General features: G+C 43.3%; 3 protein-coding genes across 9 annotated transcripts in view; 1 reads left to right on the plus strand and 2 right to left on the minus strand.

The window, feature by feature from the left end:
• CACNG2 (calcium voltage-gated channel auxiliary subunit gamma 2) overlaps positions 1-14787 on the minus strand; it is a 67151-nt gene extending 52364 nt beyond the window's left edge. Inside the window, exon 1 of one of the 2 annotated variants that reach the window (XM_026862517.1) lies at positions 8745-14787. In XM_026862517.1, the coding sequence (XP_026718318.1) occupies positions 8745-9172 (428 nt within the window). In that variant the 5' untranslated portion in view covers positions 9173-14787. The remainder of the gene's footprint in view (positions 1-8744) is intronic. The other variant, XM_026862512.1, reaches the window with a different exon arrangement.
• A 117-nt stretch (positions 14788-14904) lies between these two features.
• IFT27 (intraflagellar transport 27) lies at positions 14905-23903 on the minus strand. The gene is made up of 7 exons (XM_026862550.1): positions 23769-23903; positions 20448-20527; positions 19343-19402; positions 18615-18674; positions 17563-17680; positions 17151-17260; positions 14905-16950 (listed from the first exon to the last, which is right to left on the minus strand). The coding sequence occupies exons 1-7, from the start codon at positions 23800-23802 to the stop codon at positions 16852-16854; spliced, it is 561 nt and encodes a 186-aa protein (XP_026718351.1). The 5' UTR covers positions 23803-23903; the 3' UTR covers positions 14905-16851.
• A 285-nt stretch (positions 23904-24188) lies between these two features.
• NCF4 (neutrophil cytosolic factor 4) overlaps positions 24189-27452 on the plus strand; it is a 65087-nt gene continuing 61823 nt past the window's right edge. For 3 of the 6 annotated variants that reach the window (XM_026867775.1, XM_026867780.1, XM_026867778.1), the window contains exon 1: positions 24226-27417. The gene's annotated coding sequence lies outside the window, so the exon portion shown is untranslated. Of the gene's footprint in view, positions 27418-27452 lie in introns of all 6 variants that reach the window. The other 3 variants (XM_026867777.1, XM_026867774.1, XM_026867776.1) reach the window with 3 other exon arrangements.

Raw genomic sequence — 27452 nt, forward strand, 5'->3', positions numbered from 1 at the left:
GGCGGGGGCAGCCTCCCCCCCGCCCTGCTCCCGGCCCGCCGCTGCGAGCCCCGGCAAGGGTTGTTCCCCGCGGGCGTAGCGGGGGCTCTCCCTTCTCTCTCGCTTTCTGCCCTTCTCCCCCCGCCCCGCCATCGCGGCCTCCCGCGCGTCCCCGCCGTACGTGACCGGAGCCGCCAGTGCAGCCCGCACACCGCGGTGAGACCCGCACGCAACTCCAGCCAGCCCTTTCTCTCCCAGGAGACGGGTGAAATGTAACGTGGAAGGGTAATTTAGAAACAAGCATTTGTGTCTGCAATTATCGCCGTTGTTATGATTTTTAAGTGCTTGCTCCTCACTGTTCTCGGGTTCGCTGCAAGTTGCCCATGTTTCGGTGCTGCTCGTTTCCCGTCCCCCTGTCTCCCCCCGAGCAGTGTTGTGTGAATCTCTGCTTTCTGACTTTGTTCTTAGAGCTTTCTGTGAAATCCCAAAGCCTGCTCCAAGAAGCAGACATTTTGGGAAGATTCTTCACAAGTAAAGGCGATTTATTATTATTACACTATTATTTTGTTAAGGAAAGGAACCACCAAACATGGACCCTTCCCCACCTCCAGCCCCCCAAAAGCATCCACCTTTCACATTCTTGTTTACACAGAAAGATGCACCAGCTGAATGGCTGCAGACTGAAATCTACCAGTGCTTAAGTTTCCCGTGTCAGACACAACCGGATAGTACGGGGAACATGTACAAAACAGTGCAATACTGACATCTAAGTATGTCATAATCCTCTCTCTCTTCCTCGGCAGTATCATTACACCAGGTTATAATTACATTAGTCACCTCCTGGTTCTATACATGCAGCTGCTCATTAATGCAACAATCATAAAGAAAAGAAATAATCTAATGCTTGATGCTACTGATTTTGTTTCTCTCTGATCAGATCTGTTCAGTGAAAAAGAGACCAGAAGAGCTGCTTTAGGTTCATTGATGTTCTGTGTGGGGGAGCAGGGATGAGCAAAGGAGGTGCTGGGAAGTTGAACCAGTTGGCGGGCTTCAGCCACGTTGTAATTTCCTAACTCCGTTTATCTCCCCTCCCTTCTCCCTCTCTGGGCACAGACTGGGGTTGCCCTTTCAGGACAATCTGCTCCAGGACTGTTGGACATGAAGGGCTCTGTAGCAAGCAGCAGGGGGGCCACTGCCTGCCCTACAGACCACTGATCATTTCCCCCATTTAGAGGTCACAGACCAGGCTGTCCTCACAGCCGAGACCAAGGTAAAGGTGTTTACCAGCAAGCACTCATGGTGTCTGGCATCAGCCATATGCAGACCACCACCAGCAGGCAGGATAGGCCCTGGGGAAGCTAGGAGAAGGGATGGAGTGAGAGGTGGCAGGAGACAGTGCAGGTTGAGAAAACTGACAGATTCTGGGGGGACAAACTGTCCCCAGCCTCACCTGGGGGAATCCTGGTCTTGGCCTCTGCCATAGGAGCTGGGCATCTATTTCTGCACTTATGGAGCTGCCAAACAGCTACAGATGGGCAAGGGGGCAGGTGGCACCAATGCACCTTTATCACGCTAAGTATAGCCTGCTGCAAGAGCGAGGAGGATGGTAGCTGTGAACAGACTCTCTAAACTGTTGTTCATGGTTCAAGTGAATTGGAGAGGCAGCAAAATGTAGAGAACACCCCTAAGCTGATAGGAGATTATGACCCACAGGGATGGCCTGTGGTGAGGAGGAGGCTCTGTGAGGCTCTTAGCTGAGAAAGCTAGAGAAGATCACCCTAGGATGTCTCCTCCACCTTCTGAGACATTTCGACTGAAAGAAGGAAGGAGCCTTGAAGAGGAAAGGCATAAGGGAGGAATAAGTAATTCTTGGAACTCTGAGCCATTTTCTTTTTGTGCTGGTGGTTGTTCCTCTCCAACCCTACCCCAGTATTCAAGTCTTCTCATTCTTCAAAGGAAGGTAGAAAAGCTGGACCAGGAGCCTGAAAGACTGTTGAAGAGGAAAAAAACTTCAGCTGGCTATTCTGGCACTCAAACCCACCAGGCACCAACATCACATGTGTGGATGGGAAAGGCACCCTGGAAATCTGTGGAGCTCATAGCTCCGAGGAAGGTGTGGTCCTCAATTACTCTGTACTACAAAAAAGTGTAGCACAGCTCTTCCAGTAATGCCACACAAGCAACCTGGCTGGAGGGAGTGAAAGCAAAAAGGGTTTAGGCCCTCTGAAACTCACCCCTCCTTACATACCAGGGTGATTCAAAGAGGAGAGGGAAAGAAGGGGTGATGCTATGTGTCTTCAGGGCTCACCTGTGTAGCCCATGTGGTTAAGTGTTTATTTTACTGTTACAAATGGTAGTGTTACTTTGGGTCAGCGTATGCTGAGCTGCACAGACAGGGGTTGCCTCTGGGCTGAGGAGCTTGCTTTTGTTGGTATCTGAGCCTGGTGAGACTAGTAGGGTGAGCAAGCAGTCACTGCAGAGGCTGTGGATTTGGGCTTTCAGGGGAACCCCACACTCTGAGAAATTACAGATTTCATCTATAACAAGAAAAATCTTGTGGAAATGTCAGGATTACGTATCTTTACATTTAATGAATCCAGTCACATGCAGATGGTGACGCAGCAGCTGGGCCAAAACAGAGACCCCTAAACCAATCCAGAACTGTTGCCTTCATTACATTTTTCTACAGCTTTGGTCAGTTTGGTTTCAAGTGACTACAGAAACAGGAGAGGAGCATGTTCTCCCCAAAGAAACTGTCAGTGTAAGAAGGACAGGTTTGCAGGGTGGTGAGTTCTTTAATCTCTGGCTAAGAGGAGTAAGACCTAGGAGGGCTCAGCACATCTCAGGATCAGGACTAAACACGGCTTCCTGCCTCACACTTCCCAATTTCCAGAAATAATTCTCTTCCTGCTACCCTACTTATATACTCTTAGACCATTTGCAATAATCCCTCTACAGTTCTAAACGCCACAGGAGAAGAATGGAACAAAGGCAATGCAAATGCCAGAATGTCCTGTGTGACTGCTTGTGCTGTGGCTAGATGCTGTGCTGAGATTTCATCTTTCCTACAAAGAATCATTAAAAATGATAATACAAAACAAGAGTACAGAATAAAAACACTGTGGCAGATTTTTACAAGTCACATCTTACTGAATAGTGCAACACAGAATGACATCTATAGAAGAGTAAGGAGAGAGAAATTAATAGTCTGGAGGAAATAGAGATATTTTAAATTACATTTTAAATTACTTGAAATGAGAAGCTGATGAGACAGGGAGCTGCAGGAAGTCTGCTTCCAATGGCAAACCAAAAGTGCTGCTATTTGTGGAGAGAAGGGGCAGCGCTGTAGGAAAAAAGGGGCACAAGAAAGATGCGGGAAGGGAGATGAAGGGCACAAAGTCAGAATCAACTCCATGGGATGGTAATGGAACTGAACAGAGTGTTTGTGGCTTGAGTGCTGCAGTGGAGCTTTTCAGCGCATAGGAGAAAATCAGACAGTGATAGTATATGAAAACTGGTATCTAGGAATCTTCATCCTGGGAGGCCAGCTCATAAGGAGTTCCTGCAATGAGATGTAAAAGAGAAGGAGTTGATGCAGCTGTATTTGCAGGCAGAGCAGAGGTGTTAATAGACAGATGCATCAGTAGAGGAGATGTTAAGAAAAATAAATTGAGGTTACAGTGATGATTATAGAACTGGGAGCCAATGGGGCAGAGAAGATAGAAGTGACATATGCAGAAAGAGGATTAAAATTTAAGATATTTCACTGGAGAAAGTTGATAGAAGTCACATATCTTTATGGTTAGACAAGCAGAGCAAGAGATCAGAGCAGTTATCACTGACATCCAAACCCGAGGGTCCCAAAGCACTTATGAAACGTTATTCACATAATATCTGCATGCTGTTGGTTTTCTTAGACCAATTTAACGAACTAGAAAGCTAAGGAAAGAAGATTTGTGGTTTTGCCTGAGAATCACAAGTGGAGATGATAGAGATGGAGATGAGATAGAGATAGGGACATAAATACAGATGGAAAAACCCTCTCTTCTTATATTCAGATTCATATAACTTGAGGATCAACATAAAAGATGGTTTAAACATCAAATATTCAAATACTACAGGAGAGTCATCTCCAGTGTGACACTGTGACCAGAAAGGAGGGAAGAAGGAGGGAGATACAGGGCACAGAGGTCTAACAATTAAACCCAGTAGGTTTCCATGTAAAAGTGGTGTTGGTTCTGCCCTGAAAGTGCATAAAACCCCCCTGTGTTAGACAGGAGTGGAACTCTGGCGGGGATCAAGTATGAGGTTATAAAGCTGCAATACGTAACTCCCTCAGTTTCTGACCTATATCCTCTTCCAAGCACTATGTTGTGCAAACAATTCATTTAGCCTCATAACACTCTTACAAAATAAGATGTTCATTAGTTTGTGGAGGCACTGAAAAATTCAAAACATAACTGCAAAGTCCACCAAAGTGAAAGTATTTTCATTATTTTAGTGGGATCTGGGTGCTGTTATAGATGAGTTGGGTACCCATGGATACCCAAGAAACCTGTTCCAGATTGAGTCTTGAAGCTAGAACTGTGCTTTCCATGTAAGACTCCTTTTTCTCATGCAAATGTTTCTTCTTTGAAATTTTTTCTACTTGAAGATGGTTGGAAAAAGAAAGTGTCATCTCATGAGCCCTGTGGGTTGATTTCTTCAGAAAGAGAAGGCTTTCTTCTTTACTTGAAAGAGATAGTGGGACAAGACTGGGATTCCCAGGATGAATTTTCCACGATGATAAATTGCTGGGATGTGAACTGCTTTCCCTCCCTTTCTCTTTCCATGCTGCACTGAGGTTTGCATGTACAGCAGCCTCCTAATCAATAGGAAAAAAAAAAAAAAAAAAAAAAAAATCAATGCCAGCAACCCATTAGCTCTAGAGAGGGCAGGTTGCTAACAAGTCACTCTAGCTGGATTTCCAGTATTTGGTAAAGTATCCTCAGTGATGATATATGCATACATATACATACAAACTTCCTGAATAAGACTAGCAGAGAAAATAAGTTGTGAGAACACCCTCCCTCCCACCAGCATGCCTATCCTCATGTATTTGCATAACTGTACTAAACTAAAGACACTATCCCCCCACTCAGATGCTGTCCGTCGTAGTTTTCCACTCCAGAGTACACAGTTTTCTACACTTGATCTCTAATCCTAGGGTTACCTTCATGCTGGACCATCACATTATAAATAAATACATGCCTCTACATGCCTCTACACACCATAAACCACACCCCATAGAAATCCAATCTGAGACCCACTTATTCACAAGCATACAGCCATTCCTTCTCCTTTGCTGTATCCCCAGATCCTTCATGGAAATCCTCTTTTTTCTTCCCATTCATATCCAAAGCCAGGCACAGATAGTTCCCACTGAAATCCACATACATCTAACCCTGGAAGCATATTCTAGGAAAGGAAAAGTTGGTGAAAAGGTTATGTCATGGGTCTTGTAATCAGAATCTGTGCTAAGGTCAAGGCACGGGGAAAGGTTCTTCAGAATGGATCAAAGAAGCAATGGGTCTCACTGCCCATTGTGTGTGAAATATGGGCACATAATAATTGTCTTGCTCCCAATAAAGACTTTGTCCATCCATCCACTGACTGTGACAAGGATAGACTCTCATGCCTGAACTGCCTCTCATGGAAGGGATGGTCTCTCCTGGACAGCTTCAGAACCCATGAGTTAAAAAAGTCACTATCTCTTGACAAACAGGTTTATGAAACTCCTGTGAGGAAATGTGCATTGGCTGTGGTTTGGTTCTTAAAGAAAAAAAGCCCATTTTCTTGTGAATACACCAATAAACAGAGAACTGCAAAGAATACTGCAAGAAAGAGAAAGGCCTTTTTTTTTTTTTTTTTTTTTTGAACTTAAGGTTTTCAGAATCTTCCTGGAAGATCAACACAATGGCAAATGCAGAGGGAAAGGTGAGGCCTACAGTGAGGATGGTTCATGTTGACACTGATCGATATTCTGTGATATCAAGTTTTCTCCCAGTGTAAAGGGCACTGATGGGGACAGAGAATAGAATCCTGTGCAGCCCTATCTATTCAGTATCTTCACTTAAAGCCACAGTCCAGCCCAAACATGAGCTTTTGCCATCTGGTCTTCAGCAGCCACAGAGGTTCACTGGAGCTTCCTGTACGGGGCAGACTTGCTCTCCTAGGTCTGGTGGTACTGACACGGGTAACCCTTCTGCAAGCCAGCTGTACATACTTTTGTCTTCTTTAGGACATCCTTAGCTCTTCTTCATTCAGATAATTTAGAATATTAGGGGAGGAATATTGAACTTCTAATTTCTCTGATGCTCAGCAATAAATCAGGATTAAAAGAGACTCTTGAAGGAACATCCCAAGAAAAACAAGAGAAATGGTTAGTCTCTGGGATAGGTTATTTAGTCCCTCTGACTTTTCAGAGGGACAAATCAAGAGAAGCATGTATTCCAACACCTATTCGGGAGTTCAGTGAGTGGACAATCTTAGAAAATTCAAAGTCATCAGGTCTCACTGATGTCAGTAACAGCCTACCAATTTTAATGTGAGAAGGGTTTCTTTCTGCAGTCCCGCATAGTCACAGAGGCATCCCATGAGATTTACATGTACTTTAGACACTGTTTCAGAGAAATCCAGCTTGTCTATTGTGGCCACAGAGCTAATATATGAATTCCTAGGATTTAGTTTTACAATTGGTTTAGGATCCACAATGTGAATTCCTATAGAGGAAGCATCACAGAATCACAGAATCATCTCACTTGGAAAAGACCTTGAAGATCGTCTAGTCCAATCATTTACCTCACACTGACAGTTCCCAACTACACCAGATCCCTCAGCGCTATGTCAGCCCGACTCTTAAACACCTCCGGGGATGGGGACTCCACCACCACCCTGGGCAGCCCATTCCAACACCTAACAACTCGTTCTGTAAAGAAATATTTCCTAATATCCAGTCTAAACCTTCGAGGCCATTCCCTCTTGTTCTATCACTTGTTACTTGGTTAAAGAGACTCATCCCCAGCTCTCTGCAACCTCCTTTCAGGTAGCTGTAGAGGGCGATAAGGTCTCCCCTCAGCCTCCTCTTCTCCAGACTAAACACCCCCAGTTCCCTCAGCGGCTCCTCGTACGACCAGTGCTCCAGACCCTGCACCAGTTTAAGTAGGTTAAACACATCAGATTAAGCCAGTCAGATGCTAGACTGGAGCATTATGGTGATGCACAGAAGAGTACACCATGGATAGAAATTGTGGAGAGGTGGTATTCTCTGACTTGGGAATAGAGGCCTATTTTAAAAAGAAAGCAAACCACATCTATTTAGGCTTCTAACTCCATGTTTAAACATTGACATCCCATGCTCACCACTACTGCATTCTTTGACAGGACACTTTTCCAGTTTGCTTGTGTCTGTTAGATAATACTGTTCAGTTGCCATCTTTCCAGCAGCCAGTCTGAAGCGACAAAGCACTTCTCTGTTTTACAGACCACTGAGACTCTTCTCTGCAACTGACCTATATTAGTTATAAGCTTCATTCGTTCTGGCCTGCACTCCTCTCTCTTCTCCCACATGGAGCACATGCACTGCTCCTCCCCCTCAAACAAACACCTTTACACATCCAAGGACATTGTAAAAATAAAATGATCACAACCTGGCCCTCCGGGAACCTCAGTTTTACAGTTTGTCCCGCTCTGATGCAAACAGAATTCACAACCCAGTTCAAGAGAGACAGACAGTGAGTGAGAAAGCAGGCAGACAGGCACAGTCAGAAGGAGATGGGGGAATTGGGGAGAGATAAAAAGGAGCAGAAGAAACAGGGCAATCAGAAGGAATAAGCTGCTGCAACAAGGGAAGGCATGTAAAATAGGAGTCTAGAACACAACAGAGAAAGGGGGATGGCATTACAGGAAAGGGTAAAAATTTAAAATGGTAGAAAGTTGAAGGAAGAGATAAAGGAGGAGATAAAAAAGGACAGAGGAAAGGACAGGGAAAAAAAATGGTCAAAGGGAGGGGTGCGACATCAAGTCAGGCAGCAAAGCAAGGTGGTGTCTGTGGCCTGAGGTGGAAGAATTAAGAAGGTGCCTGCGAATACAGGAACTGCTTTTTCACATCTCCTTTTCCATTGAGAGTATACTGTGAGGAAAAGGGCAAGAGGAGGAGGAAGAAAGGATAAATAAACGCCTAAGCTGACATCTTAAACAGCTCCTAGCAGTCAAGCAGATACACTGTAAATAGGCAGACCACAGGTTGTAAATGCTCAAGTACACATGCAGTTCAGACAGGAAACAGTCTGCACTAGCACAGTGGCATTTACACTCCCCAGTCCACCGGCTTTCTCTGGGCACTGCCAGTGAGCCCTGCATACATAAAAATGCTTCTGTTTAGTACTGGGGAATTGTGCTCTCATCTCTGTGCTGCATTCTCTCTCAGGTTCCAGTAAGAAAACCTCAGCCCAAAACACGAGTGCTGTTAGTCTCCCTTCTTCTCATATGAACCCCCTTCCTCTCCTCTGCTTGATCCCAGTTCTTGTTTCCACTCTGAGGACTGCCTTGCCTTCTCATGCCTCTTCTCCCCATGGTTCATCTCTAGCCTTACTCTTGTTCTGCTGCTTCATCTCTGTTCCTCTTTCTTATGGCTCTTCTCCCTCACTGTCATTCATTCAGCTCCCCCCTACACAGGCCTATATAAACAGACCCACCCCCCCCAGTCTCTGTAGTTATCCACTTACCTATTACTGTAGTACTTAGCTGACACACATCTCTCTCCCCCAGACAATCCATCTATTTCCACACCACACACCTGCCAAATCTGCCTGTATTTCCTTCCTTTACAGCCTTTTTCTTGTTGTGCCCCAGCCAGCCCATTTATTTGTCTCCCTCTGCCAAGTTCTTCTGTCTGTCCCTTTCTACATTCTATTACTCTTTCCTTCTCCCCCACTCTGCCCGTATCTGTCTGTCCCTCCTTCCCACAGTTCTCTCCAGCTGATACACACACATACCCTAGTCCATCTCTCTCCCCTTCTTCCCTCCCCTTCGCACAGTTCATCTCTTTGTGTCTCCTACACACCCAGGCCCATGCTTGCTCTCTCCCATACTGAGAGGAGGCGGCAGCAAAGAATTTGCTGCTGACCGCTGCATTGCTAGGAGGCAAACACATGGCTGGCCTTGTGCAGGCCAGTTTCTGCCTGAGTGGCCCAAGTCACATATCCCCAGCATCATCTCTGGCACTGGGAAAACAGATGGTATAATAAATGAGTGCAGTCTGATAAAAGGAGGAAAGGGTGCCTGCCTCAGATGCCCCTCACCCGCACAGATACACACATCTAACATGGGCACAGCTCTCTCGCTCCTATACCAGTCCAGTTTTATGCCAGAACTAGCCAGCTGAACAAGGCACACGCTCTACCCTAATACCAGATGGAGAGGAGAGGGATAGGAGAGGGTGGTAGTGGATATAAAGACTAGTGGTTTTTTTCTGACAGCAGCTCATAATCCATAAAGAAAAGTACATGGGAGGATCTAAGCAGTCTTAAGGTAATGGGGAGGGCTGTTAGCATGGGAGGTGTAGCAGAATTGTGGGGACATATAGTTACAAGACCTCCATGTACAGAGACAAATGGGAGGAAAAAGGCAAGAGGGACAGACAATGTAGAGGAATCAGATATCAAAATAGTTGTGGATCGAGACGGCATCCAGTGATCAATTCTGTCTTGGTGAAGAGGGAAAGCCACTCTACTGGCAGTCTTAGCTGGGAGGGCCATCAAGAGCAATGACTTAGTCCACTTAAGGTAAATATCTCCAGGCCTCAATAGGCACAGATACTAGATGACAGACTCTGTATTACTCTACTTTTGCTCATACCAGAACTGTCCTCCTGCTCTCACCCAGTTTCATGACATTGTCCAAAAATGTTCCTTTACCTCCTCCACCACCTCCCCAGACATCTGCAACCAGAGACTTGCAGCATCCCTTCCTCTGCATTTACCTCAGTTACAAGAAGCCTGCACTTCTTACCCACTTCCAAACCCACCAACTTTCCTTCCCTATCTAACATTTTCACTCATTGCAGCCTGATGACATCAGCACTGGAAAGCATTTTCTTAACCCTGTAAGACATCTTTCCTAGATACTTTGTTCTGCTGTCCTTACAAGCTGATTTTATGCCTGATGCTTCAACTGCAACCTGAATTTCAAAACTTCCAGTTTCAGTCCACAAATTGAAGCCACCCAAAATCACAGAACTAAAGTCCTAGAAATAGCACACAGTACCATGCACAACTGTTAGACTAAGAGAAAGTGATGCTTCACAGGAATCAAAATAAATTAGCAAAAGCACAGAAAAGAAACCGACACAGAAAAGAGATTCCTCCCATGCAGAGCTGAAGGCGTTTTTTATTGTAGGTAATTTTATTCATGAACAGAGTGATTTATATCTGCTTTACATTGATATCACACACACTGCATTTTTCTACTTTTTGAGGTTAAATATTGATAGTCTGGGGAGGTCTTCCACTATATGAACCAATCACAGTTTCAGTTGTGAGATGTCAGTGCTCAAGTTGTAGTGGACACTTCTGCCTGGTCAGGTGAGCAGATGAACATAATGCATTCAGGATGCTGCAACACAATTAAGCCTAAGTTTATGTGTTTAAAAAAGGGTTTAAACAAATAGATCACCTCACTTTCTGGCAAAAGAAAATAGAGGTAGCGTTGGAACTAATTTGTGTTTTAAATGATACAAAGATGTGTGGGTAACAATTGTAGGCATCTATTTCCCTCCACTCAGAAATCCCCTCAGAAGAAATGTACTCAATTTGAATTTCCAACATCTCTTCATACACTTCCACCCTGATAGTCTGATAGCATCCTTAGCTTATCTATTCTTTTTTTTTCTGGTCTCACCTGGGTATGCTGGCTCCAGCCACTGATCCTTACAGCATCACAGCTTGTTGTTCTTATCTCCCCACACTACTCCTAGGCTTATCATTCTGGATTCTCGCTATTGTCTTATCAAACCCCACAGTCAACCTTGTCATGTAAGCCTTAATGCATCCTGTCTTGTTCTAAGGCAGGCCCTACATCTTGAACCTAAACTGATGGCTACCACTGACCTTACTCATCATGGCTTTGAATTCCACAAACTGACCTTGGTCCCAAGACTCTTTGCCCTGATCAGTTATTTATTCTCACTACCTGCCCTCCCACCTGCAGTGTCATCCAGCTCCATCCTGCATTCTCATTTTCCCTCAATGGCTCATGCAAAAATTACTTTTCCTCCCACTTTATTTCCATACATCATTCTACAAGCCAGGAAAAGTCTTGCGTCTTTCCACCCCTAATTCCCCACCTCCAATTCTGCCTCAGCAAATCCTTAGGGCTCTTCAAGAAGGAATGTAAACCCCACTCTTTCCTACATATTCCTATTCCCCTACTGCTCCTGCATTTCCCCTGTTTGGGGCACAGCAGCTGATCAGTTCTGCCTATACACCTATTCTGCTCACAGTGCTTAACTCAAAGTCCTCATAAGGTTTATTTTTCCAGTACTTGATTAGTAGAAGATTACAGGCTCCACATTTCTCCAACTGATGCATATCTGGCTGGAGGGAAACTCATCAAACTGACCCCATCCCTGACCCCAGCTTGACATGTAGGGTCTGTCATATTTCCCTTTTAAACATTGCCAGATTTGGATTTGATCTCAGAGACCAGGAAAGAGAGCAATTCGAGGCTTCTCTTGAGAAACAGCTCTAGGGGAGGAAATATGTGAAGCTGTGACAAAAGAGAGGAAGACCCCCAAGGAGTGAAAAAAACCCCAACAAATAAAACTCCAAGTCAGAATGAGAACAGCCAGTGTCTGTGAAAGTTACACTGCAGCAAGCTCTGAAGAGCCAAGATGAGGCTGCCAGGACTCAGCTGGGGGTCTCCTGCCAAGAAATTACACTCTAGACTGAGCAACATCCCCATCTCTCAGGTGACTTAAACAGGGAATCACAAAAACTAGAGAGCCCTGAAAAGACTTGATATTTCTCTTTTCTTTCTCCCTCGCCAAGCATTGTTGTTCCAGGTCAACAGAGTCAAGGGCAAAGAAGACATTGTTCTCAAGGCAAGATGACAGCAGGAGGAAGAAATAGGATGCAAGAAGCTGAGATGATGTGCCCTTAGGCTAAGAAGAGACGTTGCAGGGGACAATATGCTCCTGCTCAGAATCCACCTCTGCTGCAAAAGGTCCTAGAAGTCCCTTAGCCCCAGCTTCTGTAGAGTACCATCTGCAAGACAGAAAAATTACTTGCTAAGAACAAGCAGAGGTGGATATTCTCCATCAGGAAGTGGATATGAGATAGGAAAAGAAGGACTGAGAACGCATGGGGAGAGAGGGGTCCCATCATGCAGGCATCAAGAACAGGAATGTCTTCCTGCTACTAGCAGAAAACCTGCCATCATACTGCTGGCTTTATACAGGCAGATGAGACAACAACTGCAAACAGTTGCCACCTGAACATCATAGATACAGTAATTATTAAAAGCAGAGCACAGTCTTGAGCAGGGTATGGACACCCATGAATCTGTGTAAGCACCAGTAGAAAGCAGTTGCTGCATACAGAACAGAAATGCAGTGTTTTTCCTGCTGTCAGCACCTGCGTCAGGATCCTGGTTTCTCTTGAGATACAGCTCTTAATTGGGATAGATTGTACATTTTCTGCTGTTGCCCAGCCCAGCTCCCAGTTTAATTGCTAGTTTATGACTTAGCCTGTTTTGTGCTTTCCACGCTACTTCTTTCCCCATTTAATCTAATAGAATTATAGAAAGTATTGCCGGGAGGACCTCAGGAGGCCACACAGTTTATCCTTCTGCCCCAAGGCAGTATTTCATTTTCAACAACATCATGTGTCTTTTGCTATCGGGTCAGATTGGTCCAAGATGTATAGTGCATAAAGAAATGAAGCTTACCCAGGGGAGTCAATTGGCATAAAAGACTAAATCCAGCCCTTTAAGTCACTGAAGTTATATCAGAAACTAGCCTGGTCCAAATGGTGCCATTTATCAGATCAGTTTTCTGAAAGATGTCCTTTCTTAAGTTTTATGTCTCTAAAATGAACAAATCTCTATAAGAAACTGTTCTGACAGCACCATTTCAGTACATTTAATGCTTTATTATTAACAGCAGTGACCATTCCAGTGTTAAGATTGAACAGATCTTATCACAGTATGATCAGCTTTGAAACTCCTATTAACTCTCACAATAAAATCTGATCTTTCTGCATTTCACTCCACAGTAGAATGTCTTGCAAGACAAAACAAACCATAAAAACACTTTTAATATGACAACTTTACACAAATGAATTTCCAGTAAAATTTTGAAATGTCACTTCTTAGGGTTCTTTTTTCCAAGACAATTTGACTAAAAATTCCACTTTTGTTTTCTTTTGTCTATTAATCTCTCTAAGAAGAAATGTCTTGCAGCCTTGGGAATAGATAATGCAGAAATTAGAAGGATAAAAAAAAAATAATCGGTTGGTGATGTATCAAGCTAAGTAAAGCAGGGCACAAGTATAACAGGGATTCTGTTCAGCAGAACCATGAGGACCAAAGGAAAGGTAAGGAGGGTCTCCAAGGATCTCTCTAATCAAACAAGTGAGCAGGAAAAAGAAGGAATATGAATCTCTAAAAATGGATAAAAGCCTGTTTGTTTCTTTCCCCTTCTTTTGAAATTTCAGTTTTGGTTGAGCTGGGTCTCTTTTGGGTTGTAAACACCCATGCTGAGCACCTGCAGCACTGCACAGCTGGACAAAGTATAGGAGCTGTAAGAAGCTCCTAGTCAAGCTTCCTGGTCAGCAGACAGGCTTTCTGCCTTCCTCCCATTGTTTTCCACAGCATTTGTAATTCAGCATGATGCTAAGGCTATAAGCAGCAAACATGCATCCTCACCCTACACATGTGACTGCAACAGTTACTGAACACAGTAAGAGAAAATAATGTCTTCAGACTCTTACTCATCCTGCTTGTCCAGCTCACCTACTCACTACCCTAAACTCCTTCACACAGACACAAAACTATTTTTCACAGCCTTCCCATATCTGGCTCCCATGTTCTCTACCCACTCTTCACTACTAGCCTCTACAGCCAAGGTCACAAATAAGCTAGGAAAATAGCAACAAGCATCACCTGCCTCATGCTGGTATTATAGCACATTAGCCAGGAAGGACAATATATTATGCTTTTAAAATGCACTTGAAAGGACAGAGATTGTTATTGTCAAACATACCATTTTGAAGGACATTAAATTGTGTCTACATTAGTGCTTGAAATAGTCCTGTAAAATACAAGTTGGGAAACATGCTTTAGACACAATCTCTTTTCTAATTCTAGGCATGGCCTGTGGAAAGAGGGAAAGGGGCAGTGAGTGAATTCCTACTGCTAGCTAATTAGATCATACATTTCCTCTCTCAGGCAATATATCTTTCCCTGCATGGGATGCATTTTTCTTCACTAACCTCTCAAAAGCAACTTCCCTATAAATCACAAGTCACCACTGCAAGAATTCCTTTAATGAGATCCTCTAGCTTTTACATTCATTTAATAAAACAGCATTCACCAATCTTCATCTTACTGGTGCATTTAGACTATTTGAAGTTATGGGAGGTCCTTCTAGTGCAGAGAGATTGAACTCCCTGGTTAAAGATTGCATAAGATTCATTTTATCACCCATTCCCAAAGTGTTCATCCCCCCCTATACACCACATCACAGGTGGCATACACACCTGGCATGCTATTTTCAGTATGAAAAAATATCTGTCTTATGTTGTAATCACATCATCAATAGAACCAAGGGAAATGAGCTACCAAATCAAAACAAACCTTCGTTAGTTCTTTAACTAGACCAGCACAGCATCCAAAATAACTTTTATTCATAATAGTCAGAAGTACTGAGCACCTGCAGGCAAGACTCTACTCAGCTGATGTAAATCAACAGAAACTCTCCAGGATTAACAAGACAACCCGTGTAAGATACAAATGCCAGTAATGCTAATTCAATTCAAAAAAGGGTGAGCCTTCTAGTTACTCTAAACCCATGGAGGATGAGTCCTTTCTTTGGAGGAAGCAAGAGCTTTTTCAGCTGGCTCTGTTGCTTTTTGAGGTGGCTTCCAGCAAAAGAACCTATTCATTTTCTTTTCTTGTGGGCTGAGCTCCTACTTAACCTCTTTAGCTGGTATTCATGATCCCTAGCTAATTCCTAGCATCAATACACATTCGCCAGTGAAATGAGCCCGGTTACTTCTCCAGATTCTTGAAGTGCTTCATAAACTCTGCTACAAGATCTGCAGCCATATTTCTTATGTTCAATCCAATGTACTTTTCCCAGCACTGGGCATAAAAATGGTTATAAAATGCACCTACAGAAGTCTTGAAACACAGATTCCTGAAAAGCCTACCTGAAAAAAATCACTCAGTGCTTACTCTCCACAAATTTCAGCTTCCCTTGCCCAGAGGGAGGCTAACGTAATCTGGGAGAAGTGAAAGGTTACAGTTTTTGAACTTCTCGGTGTTAGGCTCAGTTACAGGGCAGTACCTTACCACAGATACTTGCATTTACTGCGTTAGCAAATAGACTTTTACACATGCAACATCAGTACCCCACACAAAAGAGCAGTTCTCTCTAGGCTTTTAACCTTTCTGATACAAAACTTCTAGCCAGACATGGCTGAGTCAGAGTAACTTAGCCAGGCTGTCTTTCATTTCCTTAGTCCTGTTTCCACTGGCAACATCAGAATCCGGGTCTTTAGTCCAAAATTCAAGGATAAGCAAGGAAGGTTTAACAACAAAGAGGACTCTTCTTCTAGTAAGGGATTGAGAACTGAACCTAATAAGAACATGGTATTGCCAAGTTCAGCTGACAAAAAGAAAAATGACACAAACCCACATAAAATGACAAAGACATGAAGAAGAAAAGATGATTTGTTTTAAATTCTGGACTCGTCTTTAGAATAAAAGAGGTATTCCTGCTATCTGACCCCATTTTGCAGATAAGCCAGTTTGGATGTTCCTGCAGGAAGTCCTGCTCGCTTCGAGAGGTGGCTTCTTGAGAAATCTTGTGACCTGCAACCAGCAGAGGGCACTGCGTTACCAATGACAGCGGTACAGACACAACACTCTTCCTATCAGGCAGTGAAAGCGAGCCACGCTGAAGAAAAGAACCAGATTCTAGAAGTCAAAACCACAAATCAGTCATCAGCATATCAGTCCTACAACTGATAAGGGTAACACTGTTAAAACAGGCCTCAAACTCTGGGCACTCCTGGAAACAAATCTAGCTTGGTCCCCACACATCTCAGTCTCCATGGGTTGATTTTAGGGCACAGGCCTCCTCCTGAAAATGCTTTTCAAGCTGCCGGGCCAAATCAGTCCTGCCCTGCAACATATGTATCAAGGTTGGGTTGCATATGTTGAACAACATCCTGTCAGTTTCCTTTCGAATTCTCTAAACCTCTATCTCCTTGCTTGTAGCAGCAGGAAGTCTGTTCAGACAAAGAGACAAGACAGTATCAAGCAGAGCTGGCAATTTCCATTCTGCCCTCCCCTTTTAGTTCCCGCCTCCTCAAACCTAGCAGACTTGCAGTGAGCAGAGAACCAAGCTAGAGGACATGAAATGAATGCTGAGGCAGCAACTTTGGAAAAGTGTCTTTCCACTTGCTTATTTCTAGTTTATTTTGAATTACCAGAAGATGACCATGAAGAAGCAAATAGCTCATCTTTTTTCTTCTCTTGTATTCCATCCTGCAGGATTCTGGGCACTAGAAGTAGCTTAGAGGAGAAATAAGTCATGGCAGTCAATGGCCCTCAAGCTAGTGAGTGAAAAGTTTCCACTTTTTCTTTGTACAGTTGGTGAAATGACTTTGCCAGGATGTGGAAAGGGGCCTCAAAATTTTTCATCTCCTTCTGTAAAAAAAATAAGAAAGTTGTGAATGAGATGGAATAAGCATTTGACTAATTCTGCCCTACTTCACAAAAGACATTAAAACTGAGGGTGAGTTAGATGACAAACAAACGGAAAATAGAACCTCCAATTATCTGTCTTGACGTGAAAGGGAAGATAAGTTTACAAACATCCACAGATGGTAAAAGGAGGAGATACTCACCACTGACATCTCACAGTACTCCAGGCCATGTTTCTCAGCCCACTCCTGTGCTTGTTTCTGCTCCACAACTCGACGACCAATCAGGTCTGTTTTATTCCCCACTAAGACACCTACAGAAAAAAACATGAAACAAAGGAAAACCAACAAACCAGAAATGTTGACTTGTTAGCAATAAATGATATAACATTTGTAGCTGAAAAAGTTGGAGGTGTGGAGAACAGTCTCCAACTACCTAGAAAAGGCTCCACAAAGGAAACATACTGATGCTTTATCTGCTTTGTGATAAGAGCAAATGAGTTGGAGGAAGCCATGCCTGCCTCTGGTTTAAAAGAAATGCTCTATGCCACATCTCAACAGGAACAACTGCTGTCATACAAGAGGGGAGCAGATAACAAGAATCTCCATTTCTTACCCGGGATGTGCACTCCAGCTGCTTGAGCCCTCAGCTTCTCCAACCACTTGTCACAGTTGTTGAAAGATTGCTCATTAGTGACATCATACACAAGGCACAGGACATTGGGTTGTTCCCACTGCACAGCAAGAAAGGAACATTGTCAGCTCTAATGAAACTGATGTGGTAAACAGCCAGTCTGTACACATGGCAAACACAGATGCTAAGACAAAAATAAAAAGCCTAACATACAGGAATCCTATGCCCTGGCTGAGGTTTCACATTTCAGCTGAGCTGACTAAATGGATAGCTGGCACTGGGAGAGGTGGTCTTGCTCTCTTTCCCTATTCCTGCTGCACAGTCCTGCTCCTTCACTTGTATTGGCTCTGGCACTCATCTGATCCCTGGGGAAGCTGATTCTTCATGCTGAATCAACACAAAATTAATCCTAGAGAAAAAAGTAGAAAGGTTTTCTTCCAGTTTGAGAAGCTGAGCCAGCTTCTAGAGGAGTCCCTTGCAAACCAGACCTAGTGCAAGGGCAAAAGTGGAATTGCCTCTTGTAAAGCAATGAACTTAAGTTTACTTAGCCATCTTACGAAACCTGACATCAATTAACTTATCCTACATCTCAAAATGAGATAACAATTTGAGATAACAAATGTGTGAAGGAAAAAGAATCAAGGGCAATATTATGCTCAAGGACAAGAATGAGTCCTGTTTGATCAAACACATCGCTATAACACAAAAAATCCCCATTACTGGAGTAGCAGCAAAATAGATGTTTTTTTAAGAAATAAAAATAACTTTAACCAACAGCACACAGCAATTCTCAGTTAAACATCCCTTTGTTTTCTAAGAAAACTGAATGACTACCTGCATTACTTCCTCTGGAAAGTATTTCTTCTAACACTTTTACAAGTTTTAGAGAGGTAGAACAGGATGCATTGGCAACTAAGGCAATTGCTCCCATTTACACTAAAGACAAAGTTTGCTGCATCTGCCAGACTGGGAAGTTCAGATCTTCAAAGCAAAAGCACTTCTTTGGAAGAAGAGGACTGTTACATAAGACTTACCAGTTTCTCCAGCATTTCAGAAAATAGATCTTTTCCTGCAGAGTCAAAAATGAAGAATTCCTGAAAATGGAAGCAGAAAGAAGGCTCTTGCCAGGAAAAATGCAGTGTAGGGAAAGGTTTTTAAAGTAAATACTGGAACTTGTAACTCATGTATTTTGTTCAGTATGGCAGTGTCATGTCCCTGAGGAACAAGTTCCCCCACTGAGAATACTCTAGTTCAGATAGTATGAGAAAAGAAATAGCTATTTTTCATGTATAACCAACAAAAGGATTACTTCCAAGGCCCCAAGTCTGTTTTCCATCCCTATTGGAAACAGAGTATGTGGAGAGGGACAGTAACCCGCACTATTTAAACAAAATTATACATGCGGTCCACATTCCACTCCTGGGAGTATAGGGCATTAAGGAAAAATAACAGGCAAGTTCCAGCTTCTGTAGTTTTAAGAAACATGAACCAAACCTGAGTGCCCTAAAGGACTGAAGAGAATCCTAACAAAGCTGGCAACAGCTTTGGTTTAAGATGTCATGTTGGATACAAGTATGCAGAACTTATATTTTTAAGATTAAACTAACCCTGGAGTATCAGCAATTGTACACGATCAGCCTCATTTTCTTAATGCAACTTAATGGCCTTATGAACATGTGATCTTCCACCAGAATGACACTGAAGTGAGGTTTGAGCTCTGGATGCCTCTCTCTGACCCAATTTATGTCACAGAAAAACTCACCACAGTATCACTTGTCTCTGGAACTGATACAGCCTTCACCAACAGTTCTATGCCCGTTGTCTGTCAAGAAAAATCAGAAAAACAAGGATCAGAAGTGTTTTTAAGAGCCTATCTGACTGCATACCAACCATACATTGGATCAAGGCAATTCTTGTGAATCATTACAATCCCATCAAATGTAGATTACTGGGAACTCCTCTTAGCTCTCGTAACATACATGTCAATGCCAAGTACATTTGCTCTGATGGGGGAAAAAGACAGAGAAGAACCAATGTCCAGAGATCTGCTTATATCCAGCGAAAAGATTAGCTGAACTGCAGGGCTACCTTCACTATCACACTGCTGCCCTAAAGCACACCTTAAAACGTTTTGCACCAACCATGTGATCAGCTAACATATGGAACTGAGGTTATTTTGCCTCTTCCACCTTTTATCTCATTCTGCTTCATAGCTTGTTTGTTCTATTTCTATCCTTAACTTCTGGTTTCCATCTTTATTTCAATGAACAAACATATTTTAGGGTTTTTTCCTCCACACTCATATTTTCCTTTTTTTACTTTACTTATATTTACTTTTATTTTTATCCTGCTTCTGATTAGTCATCACCATTGATTCTCACACTGAAAGGCTGCAAACTGTATCCTCTTCATCTGGGAACAGTTTCTGTAGATTATAATTATCTTGGGGCTACGCAACACATCTTCACGTTTGCATAGTGATAAGCACACTGTCCACATGCACATTTAATAGTTGGAATTAAAAGCTTTCTCCTTTAGCAATGCCTTTTCATAGAGCACTCCCTAAAGGGGGAAGCTCCCTAACACCGCAAAAGCTTGTGAAAACACTGGTTCAGCAGGAAAATTACAAAATGAATGAAATTACTCTGCAATGTTTCAAAACCAGCACCCACATAATGTAAAGACTTACAGAGCATAAAACGGATTGTCTTCAGAATCTAGGGTGTAAGAGAAAGAAAACCCAATGAGACCCCACCTTGAATGCCTCAACTTAAAATCACCTTGTTTATTTTGTTCTAGATTTTCTTAGTTTTCTCTTGCAACTTATCAAAATGTTGGATAGCAGTTTGAGCTTGTTGTATGCTTACCAGTGTGTAGTTCTTCTGAAAATGAGCCCCATCATTGCGGAACATCTGGGCTAAAGCACTCTTCCCCACAGTTGGATCTCCTGAAAAAGCAAAAACATAAAAGATTTTTGTTTCATCTTAGAGATTCCTATTTTCCTTCATTTCTGTTATTATCCTGTGCCATAAGAGCTTGGATGGTGTAACTTGGAATACAGACAAGATAACTGTCCCAAGGATCACAAAACAATCTAAAAGGTAATATCCACATGAGGAAATGAATATTGCCATTATGCATACTGGTGCTGACATCAGATTTCTGCTTTAGTAAAGGCCCCATGGATCAGGGTGAAACTGCTGTTTGTTCTAAAATTCATGTCTATCCTATAGCCCTTACCTAAGAACTAAAATTGCCCAGATATGTTATCATGTAGAGAAAAACATAGTGTGATAAGGGAGCCTGGGCTGCACAGGAGGGCTCTTTCCTCTCCTCAGATTACCCACTTCCCCAGATTCAAATCCTTGTTATATACTGAGTTTAGGAAAGAGACAGGTCCTTTATATACTACAAAGCTGCTTAAGCCAGTAACATTCCTCGATGAACTCTTCTTGCTGACCCTGCTAAGAGAGCAACTCTTGCTGACTCAGTGCTGCTGGTGGCTCATTAGTTGCATCCTGTGCATAACAAGCAAATGTCACTTGGCTGGAGAGAAAGAGCTTGCTGATTCATCCCTATACAGAAGGAAAACCAAGAGGTTTTATCTTTTGCTCTTCTAGAGCCAAGGCTTTCTTGTATGGCTTGCACAACTTTGGGCAAACCTGGCAGCTGTCTGTTATGGCCTGCTGTTACAGAACTCTGTAAGATCCAAAGCAATGGCAGAGAACAGCAGAATTCACATATGCCCATAAAACTTCATTAATATTATCATAATCCTTGAAAAAGAAAGACTTAATGTTCCTGAAGGGCTTATCCTCTCTTCACATACTGTCTCACTAGCCTGGATAGTTCAAAGGACAGGAATCAGGAAAGAAATACCTCAGTGGTTCCAGCTTTAACCTTAAAGGAACACTCAGGACCACCAAGACTGGAATAAAAGTCTTTTACATTATGTTGTTAAGAAATAAACCCAGAAAGGTGTATATTTTGACATTATTACAGCTTCCTAGATGTTGTTTGGAGGAAATTGATAAAGCTATCTGCTCTCATAATATTATAGAAGAGGAAGGGTGTTTTGGATAGTGACAATTGCTCCTGGATACTTTAACTGAATGCATTTCTTGTTAAAACATTTTTAGCATGCTTGCTTACTTTGAGCTGAGTTGGGCTCATAATATTTAGACAGGAAAATCTGGTAAGTCAGCATTTTGTTCCCTGATCAGTTCAAGCTTGTGCTGAAGACAACACTCTGTTCTGAGTGGAAGCTATTCTGTACTTCAATAGACAATTAGATCTGCCTTTGTAAAATGAGATAGAGAAGCACACATTGCTCCAACTGTGCAGGCATCATCCAGTGCAAATTCTTAACTAATGTGTTGCCTTTCTTCACTTTGACAGCCCCAGTTGTTCTTTGACATCCTCTTAAACCATTACATCACTAGAGTTTCTCAAAATACGTTTTCTTGCCCTTTTCATTTAGTTTGGTCTCATCTGCCAGCACTGCATCCCACAGTATTTATTCCACCCGTATTTCTGTTATTCTGCCAGAATCAGTAGTGTGTCTCTAAAATGTCTGCTACTGCCAACTGTCTTTCGACAATGGAAACCTTTTCATAGTAACTCTATACTAAGCTCAAACAACAATATCTTTTACTGCATGTCTGTAAATTACCCTTGAGATAACACAGGAATCGCTTTCTATTGTCAAGTTAATAGTGTCTCTTTCACTAATAAGAGCCCTTTTCCCCTGTTGTTCTCTTTAACCTTAGTGCAGGTCCCAATGCTGTAAACCACTCTATGCTTCATAACCATTTCCTTAGGTACACAAGAGTTCCTTGTTCCATCTCTGGTTTTGCTTCTACCTATGTAACTGCATTTTCTCATTCCCTTTAGGTTATTATGGTATCTTTTATGTCTCGTTCACTATATTGATCTCTTCTGCAAGACAGAAGTTACTTTGCCTGGTCTGCTTCATTATTTTTTTTTATTTTTCATAATACATGGATATTATTGTAGTATTATTTGGAAGAATGATATATGGGACAGGACTTTCCTGTTGTTTGTGTTGCAAACAGAACTGAAAAGGCAGCTCCAGACCCAATTAGGATTAAAGCACATAACTAGGTCATCCAAAGAAAAACTATATGAATTTAAAATGCTAATGGAATTGGCCTCTGGTAACACTAAACAACAAAACTTGAATGACTAAATACTGGGACCTGAAAACTTCCAAATTGGAAATGATGTGCAAGTTTCAAATTGAGAAAACCGGCAAGATACTTACGCTGTCCACAGTAACTTTCAACAGAGGCACAAGGGAGATTAATTCTTTTGCATTTGCCAAAGATCACACCTGGCTTTGCGTGAGTTGATGGTTAGCTGCTTCTGAGGTTTTTTAAAAAAGGAAAATATTTTATTCCGGATGAAAGAAAATAAGTTTGGAGCAACAAGTTAAACCTGGGTGTTGTCTGCACACGAAAGATTTATGGATATGTGCTTCTGGCTGAGGCTGCACAAAGCTTCAATGTACAGCATGGGAAAAAAGTTTTCTTCCTGCAGTGTTCACTGTCAGCTGTACTTACTTTTAGCACCTCTATAATCCATCCTGACTAAATAGACTGGTGTCTTCACTTTTTTTAGGTTAACTTCCAATTTGCTTGGAGAAAAAGATGCCTCTGAAGTGCACATGCTTTGTCCTTCTGGTTTTTGCGAAGGCTCAACCATACCATACCAGTCTCATAATCATCACAATTTCTGACATGAATTTTTCCTCCAGCACAAGGGGAGCCTCCTCTATGAGGCAGGACTCGGCTGTCTACCTTGCTTCTTTCACACTTTCCCCATTCTCATCCTTTTCCTTCCCTTCCTCTCTCCTTCCCTTCCCTTCCCTTCCTCTCCCCTTCCCTTCCCTTCCTCTCCCCTTCCCTTCCCTTCCTCTCCCCTTCCCTTCATGGCGTAGAAGACAGAGGACACGGGGTAGGTGAGGTCCCCACCTCTTCTCAGACGGGGCGACCCCGGCACAAGGAGCCGAGGGCAGCCAGACCATTACCCGCCGGGGGATCCTCCCTCGTAGAGGGGGCCCGGACATCCCAGCGCCACCCCGCTCCGTCACCTCGGTCCACTCTACGGACCCCGCTCCAGGCCCCGGCAGCCAGTGGGGCGAATGGCACCGGCCGGGCTGGACTCACCTGCCAGGACGCACATGGCAGCGAGCTTCACCATCGCCGCAGCCCGGGAAGGCGGCGGCAGGCCGGGAAGGCCGCGGCAGAGCCGTGGCGGCAGCCGCGGCCCTAGCAACAGAGCGGCCCTAGCAACAGAGCGGCCCACCTCCTTGGGGCAGGGACCGCCCGCCCAGCTCGGTTGGCTGGAAGCCCTGCTTATTAATGCTATCCAGAGTTCTTATTGGTTCTGTTATCTTTTCCCGCCCACCAAACGGCCTGTCATTCAAACCCGGCCCCCCGCCCCCTCTGTGGGCTAAGGCTGGGTGACGCGCTGGGCGGATGGCGCCTGGTGTTGCGGGGACCCCGGAGTAGTGTAAGCCTAGCAACTAACGATGTCATCAGGAGCCGGCTTGTTATTGGGTAGAACACAGGGGACCGTCCCACGGAGCGGAAAGTAGCCCACTGGGAACAGGGCAGAAAATAATACAGTTATGGGCAAAGGGCCGCGGGGTCGAGGCGCGGCAGCAGCAAGCAGAGACAAGACAAGTGAGAGCGAGGAGGAGGCTCCATTTCCCGCCTACGACCCCACGGAATGGGATCTCTCGCGCAGCAGCGCCCTCGCGCTCAGGCCTGGCGCAGTGCGTTCTTACGCGTGCGCGCAATGGCGCGCTCCTCTTTCTGCCCCCTCCCCACTGCCATGGTTCTCCGCCCCGTGGGACGGGAACGCGCCGCTCCCCTGCGCCGCCGGTACCCGGCGGCGGTGCCCCTCACACGTTCTGGGCCGTGAGCGGCGGGCGGGGGCTGCCATGACGGCTGGGGCGAGGGGGCCGGCCGTGAGGCCTACGCGGCGATAGGGCGGTGGGTGTGTCTTGCCACCGCCTGCAGCAGCCCCCTGATTTGGGTCACTTTTCCCTCAGGTCTTAGAGGTGCAGTCAAATCGGAGCGGGAGTTGAAACTGCACCCCACTTTGTTATTTGCTGTGGCTGCTTATGAGTCGGCCACAGATCTCCTGAATTTCACAGAGTCAGTCCGGTCAGCATGTTTAAAATAGCCAGTTTGCAAGGCCTGTTTGTCCGGTGTGGAAGTTGAGCAACATTTCTTCTCAACCCGGGTCAGAATTTTATTTATCCTTTCCTTCAGTTCATACAATTTCTTGCTTTTGACTATGTTACTGATCTCCGAGAGCGACTTCTTGCTTACCAATTTCTTAGTATCTCAGCATTTTGTTCATCTTTTTCCTTTCTTTGTTATTTTTGTAGTCTTTGACACTGTAATAGGTTGCTTCCATTAATTATTTTTATTCTTTTAAATATTTTTACTCGAATCTCCCTTGACTATCGAACTACTTCTATGCCCTATTCTTAATATTTAAATTGATCTTCTGTCTTCCTTAAGCAGTCCAAGTCAAACTTAATGGGTTTAAATGGGTTAGAGGTGAAAAACCTGCCTCTCAAGCTTCCTGGCTTTTCCCCTCCTTCCAATCTCCTTGAAAGATCTTATGCTGTTAGAAAGCATATCATTAATAAAAAGCAATATTTTTCAGGGTATAAACTTCAGGTTGTTTATTGTGGAGTGCAGAATCTGCTTATTATGAAAAGCAGTAAGTAAGCTTGAGAAGAGAAACAGAATTGTTTAGGTTGGTAAAGTCCAACCGTAAACTTAGCACTGCCAAGTCCACCAGTAAACCAAGTACCTATGTTTCACATCTACACATCTTTTAAATACCTCCAGGGATGGTGACTCAACCAATTCCCCAGGCAGCCTGGTCCAATGCTTGACAACACTTTCGGTGAAGAAATTTTTCCTAATATCCAATCTAAACCTCCCCTGGCTCAACTTGAGGCTATTTCCTCTTGTCATATCGCTTGTTACTTGGGAGACCAACACCCTCCTTTCAGGTAGTTGTAGAAAGTGATAAGGTCTCCCCTGAGCCTCATTTTCTCCAGGCTAAACAACCCCAGTTCCTTCAGCTGCACCTCATAGTACTCATGTTCTAGACCCTTCACCAGCTTTGTTCTCTTCAGTATTCATTGAACCATAATAATGCATATCTATTTGCGTTATAAGATTGCAAATTCCAAGAGTAAATTTGGTTGAAAATAATTTTTTCCAAGTTTTATTTTAACTTCAAGGTAGTGCCTGATTAGAAGGCAGCTTTTTTTGTCTTTTCTAGTATGAATGACCCATTTTACATGTTTGTGACTACAAGACATATCTGCCAGATAGCTAGCCAGGGAAACAAATAACATAAAAAGAAGTACATGCAGAAAAATCAGTGGAATCTTATATATACACATTAAAAAAAATAATTGTTTCTGTGACAAAAATATGAAAGGGACTTCTCTAGCCTGAGTGGGCAGAGACTAATTGTAGATGATTACTGTAGCAAAGTATAGTGCTGGAGTCACTACTAAGGGTTCTTTTAAAAAGGAAAAGAAAAATTAATCCCAGGTCTTATTATTGCTCTCACTGTTTTCTCTTCCATTCCTGAAACCTCCATCACATAAAATAGGTGTGCAGTTATTAATGTTCTCCATCATTTATGTCTGGAGGAGCTTACCTCCTTTTTCATCTTTTCTGCCTTCTGCTCCATCCTCCAAGAAATTAATTTGTGTCTGTGTTGTTCCATTTTTGCAATCTTTGCATTATCCTTTGTTGTCTATTTGTAATATTGTCCCAGTTACTGACAGGTCTGTATGCGAAGGCTTTGAGGCTCCATTATCATGTACTTGAGATTTATTGATCGTGGGTGTAATGTAGTAGTATCCATCAGCATTTACTGAAGCTGCAAACATCTTTAGTAGGGATCAGTGTAATAGAAAGCACAGATTATGTTGGAAGTGAGATTTTCTTTGCTGTTGAAAAATTCTTCTTGGAATCTGGCTATCTCTTTTCTGTTTGCTGCTTTCTTATTAGCAACCTGGTCCCTCATCCCATGCTTTCATTTCCAACTCACCTCCACATGCACTTGCCCATAGAGCTCTTAAGGGACTTGTATCCTCTCTATTTCTGCTGTCCTTTTGCCCCCACATTTTTTTTCCCAATCTCAACCTTTTCCTATGTCTGACCTCCAACAGGTAAAAGTTGTTCCTGTACTGGCAGTGACAGTGATAGTTTAAGGATGGAATTGCTTATCTACACCTTGTAATCCAAGCAGAATCACAGTCTGATGTTAACAGTCCACAGGGGTTGCTGCTGAATAAATTGGAATACTGGGAGCTCTGCTCATTGAAGCCACTCTCATCTTGAGTATGTGAGAAAGAGAGAGAAAGAGAAACCCTGCAGATTTTTTTTTTTTTTTAAATCCAAACAACCAAAACCAGAGGATGATGTCCTTACCCTAGAGAGGTGTTTATTAGGTTAAATCCTGTATTTATGAGCTAAGGAGAAATAGATCACTCTTTTTATTCACGTTTCATTTCTCCCTCAAATAAAACATGATTCCTTTGAGTGGGAAGTGCTCTCTAATCTTTCTCCTTCTCTAATGTGAGCAGGATAAATTACCCTGACAACCACAAGACCCTGAAATTTGCAGTCTCATTCCTTTAGGCAGTGGTCACAAAACAGCAGATAAACTGCACATGTCTATAGGTGGCTCACATTTCATCCGACTACAGAATGCAGCAATGGTGGAACTGCAGCTCCAGTAGGAGTGGCAAGGAATTTCAGAAGCAAGGTAAGGCCTTATAATGACAATTAAACCAATGTCAT

Source organism: Athene cunicularia (assembly GCF_003259725.1).
Source record: "Athene cunicularia isolate RWA chromosome 1 unlocalized genomic scaffold, athCun1 chr1_part2, whole genome shotgun sequence".
Taxonomy (NCBI): Eukaryota; Metazoa; Chordata; class Aves; order Strigiformes; family Strigidae; genus Athene; species Athene cunicularia.

Coding starts and splice junctions, on each gene's coding strand:
- IFT27 (XM_026862550.1), bottom strand. CDS start 23,802: ATGGTGAAGCTCGCTGCCATGTGCGTCCTGGCAG. Junction 20,528..23,768: donor TGCCATGTGCGTCCTGGCAG/GTGAGTCCAGCC, acceptor TTGCTTTTTCAG/GAGATCCAACTGTGGGGAAG. Junction 16,951..17,150: donor AGTACTGTGAGATGTCAGTG/GTGAGTATCTCC, acceptor TTTTTTTTACAG/AAGGAGATGAAAAATTTTGA.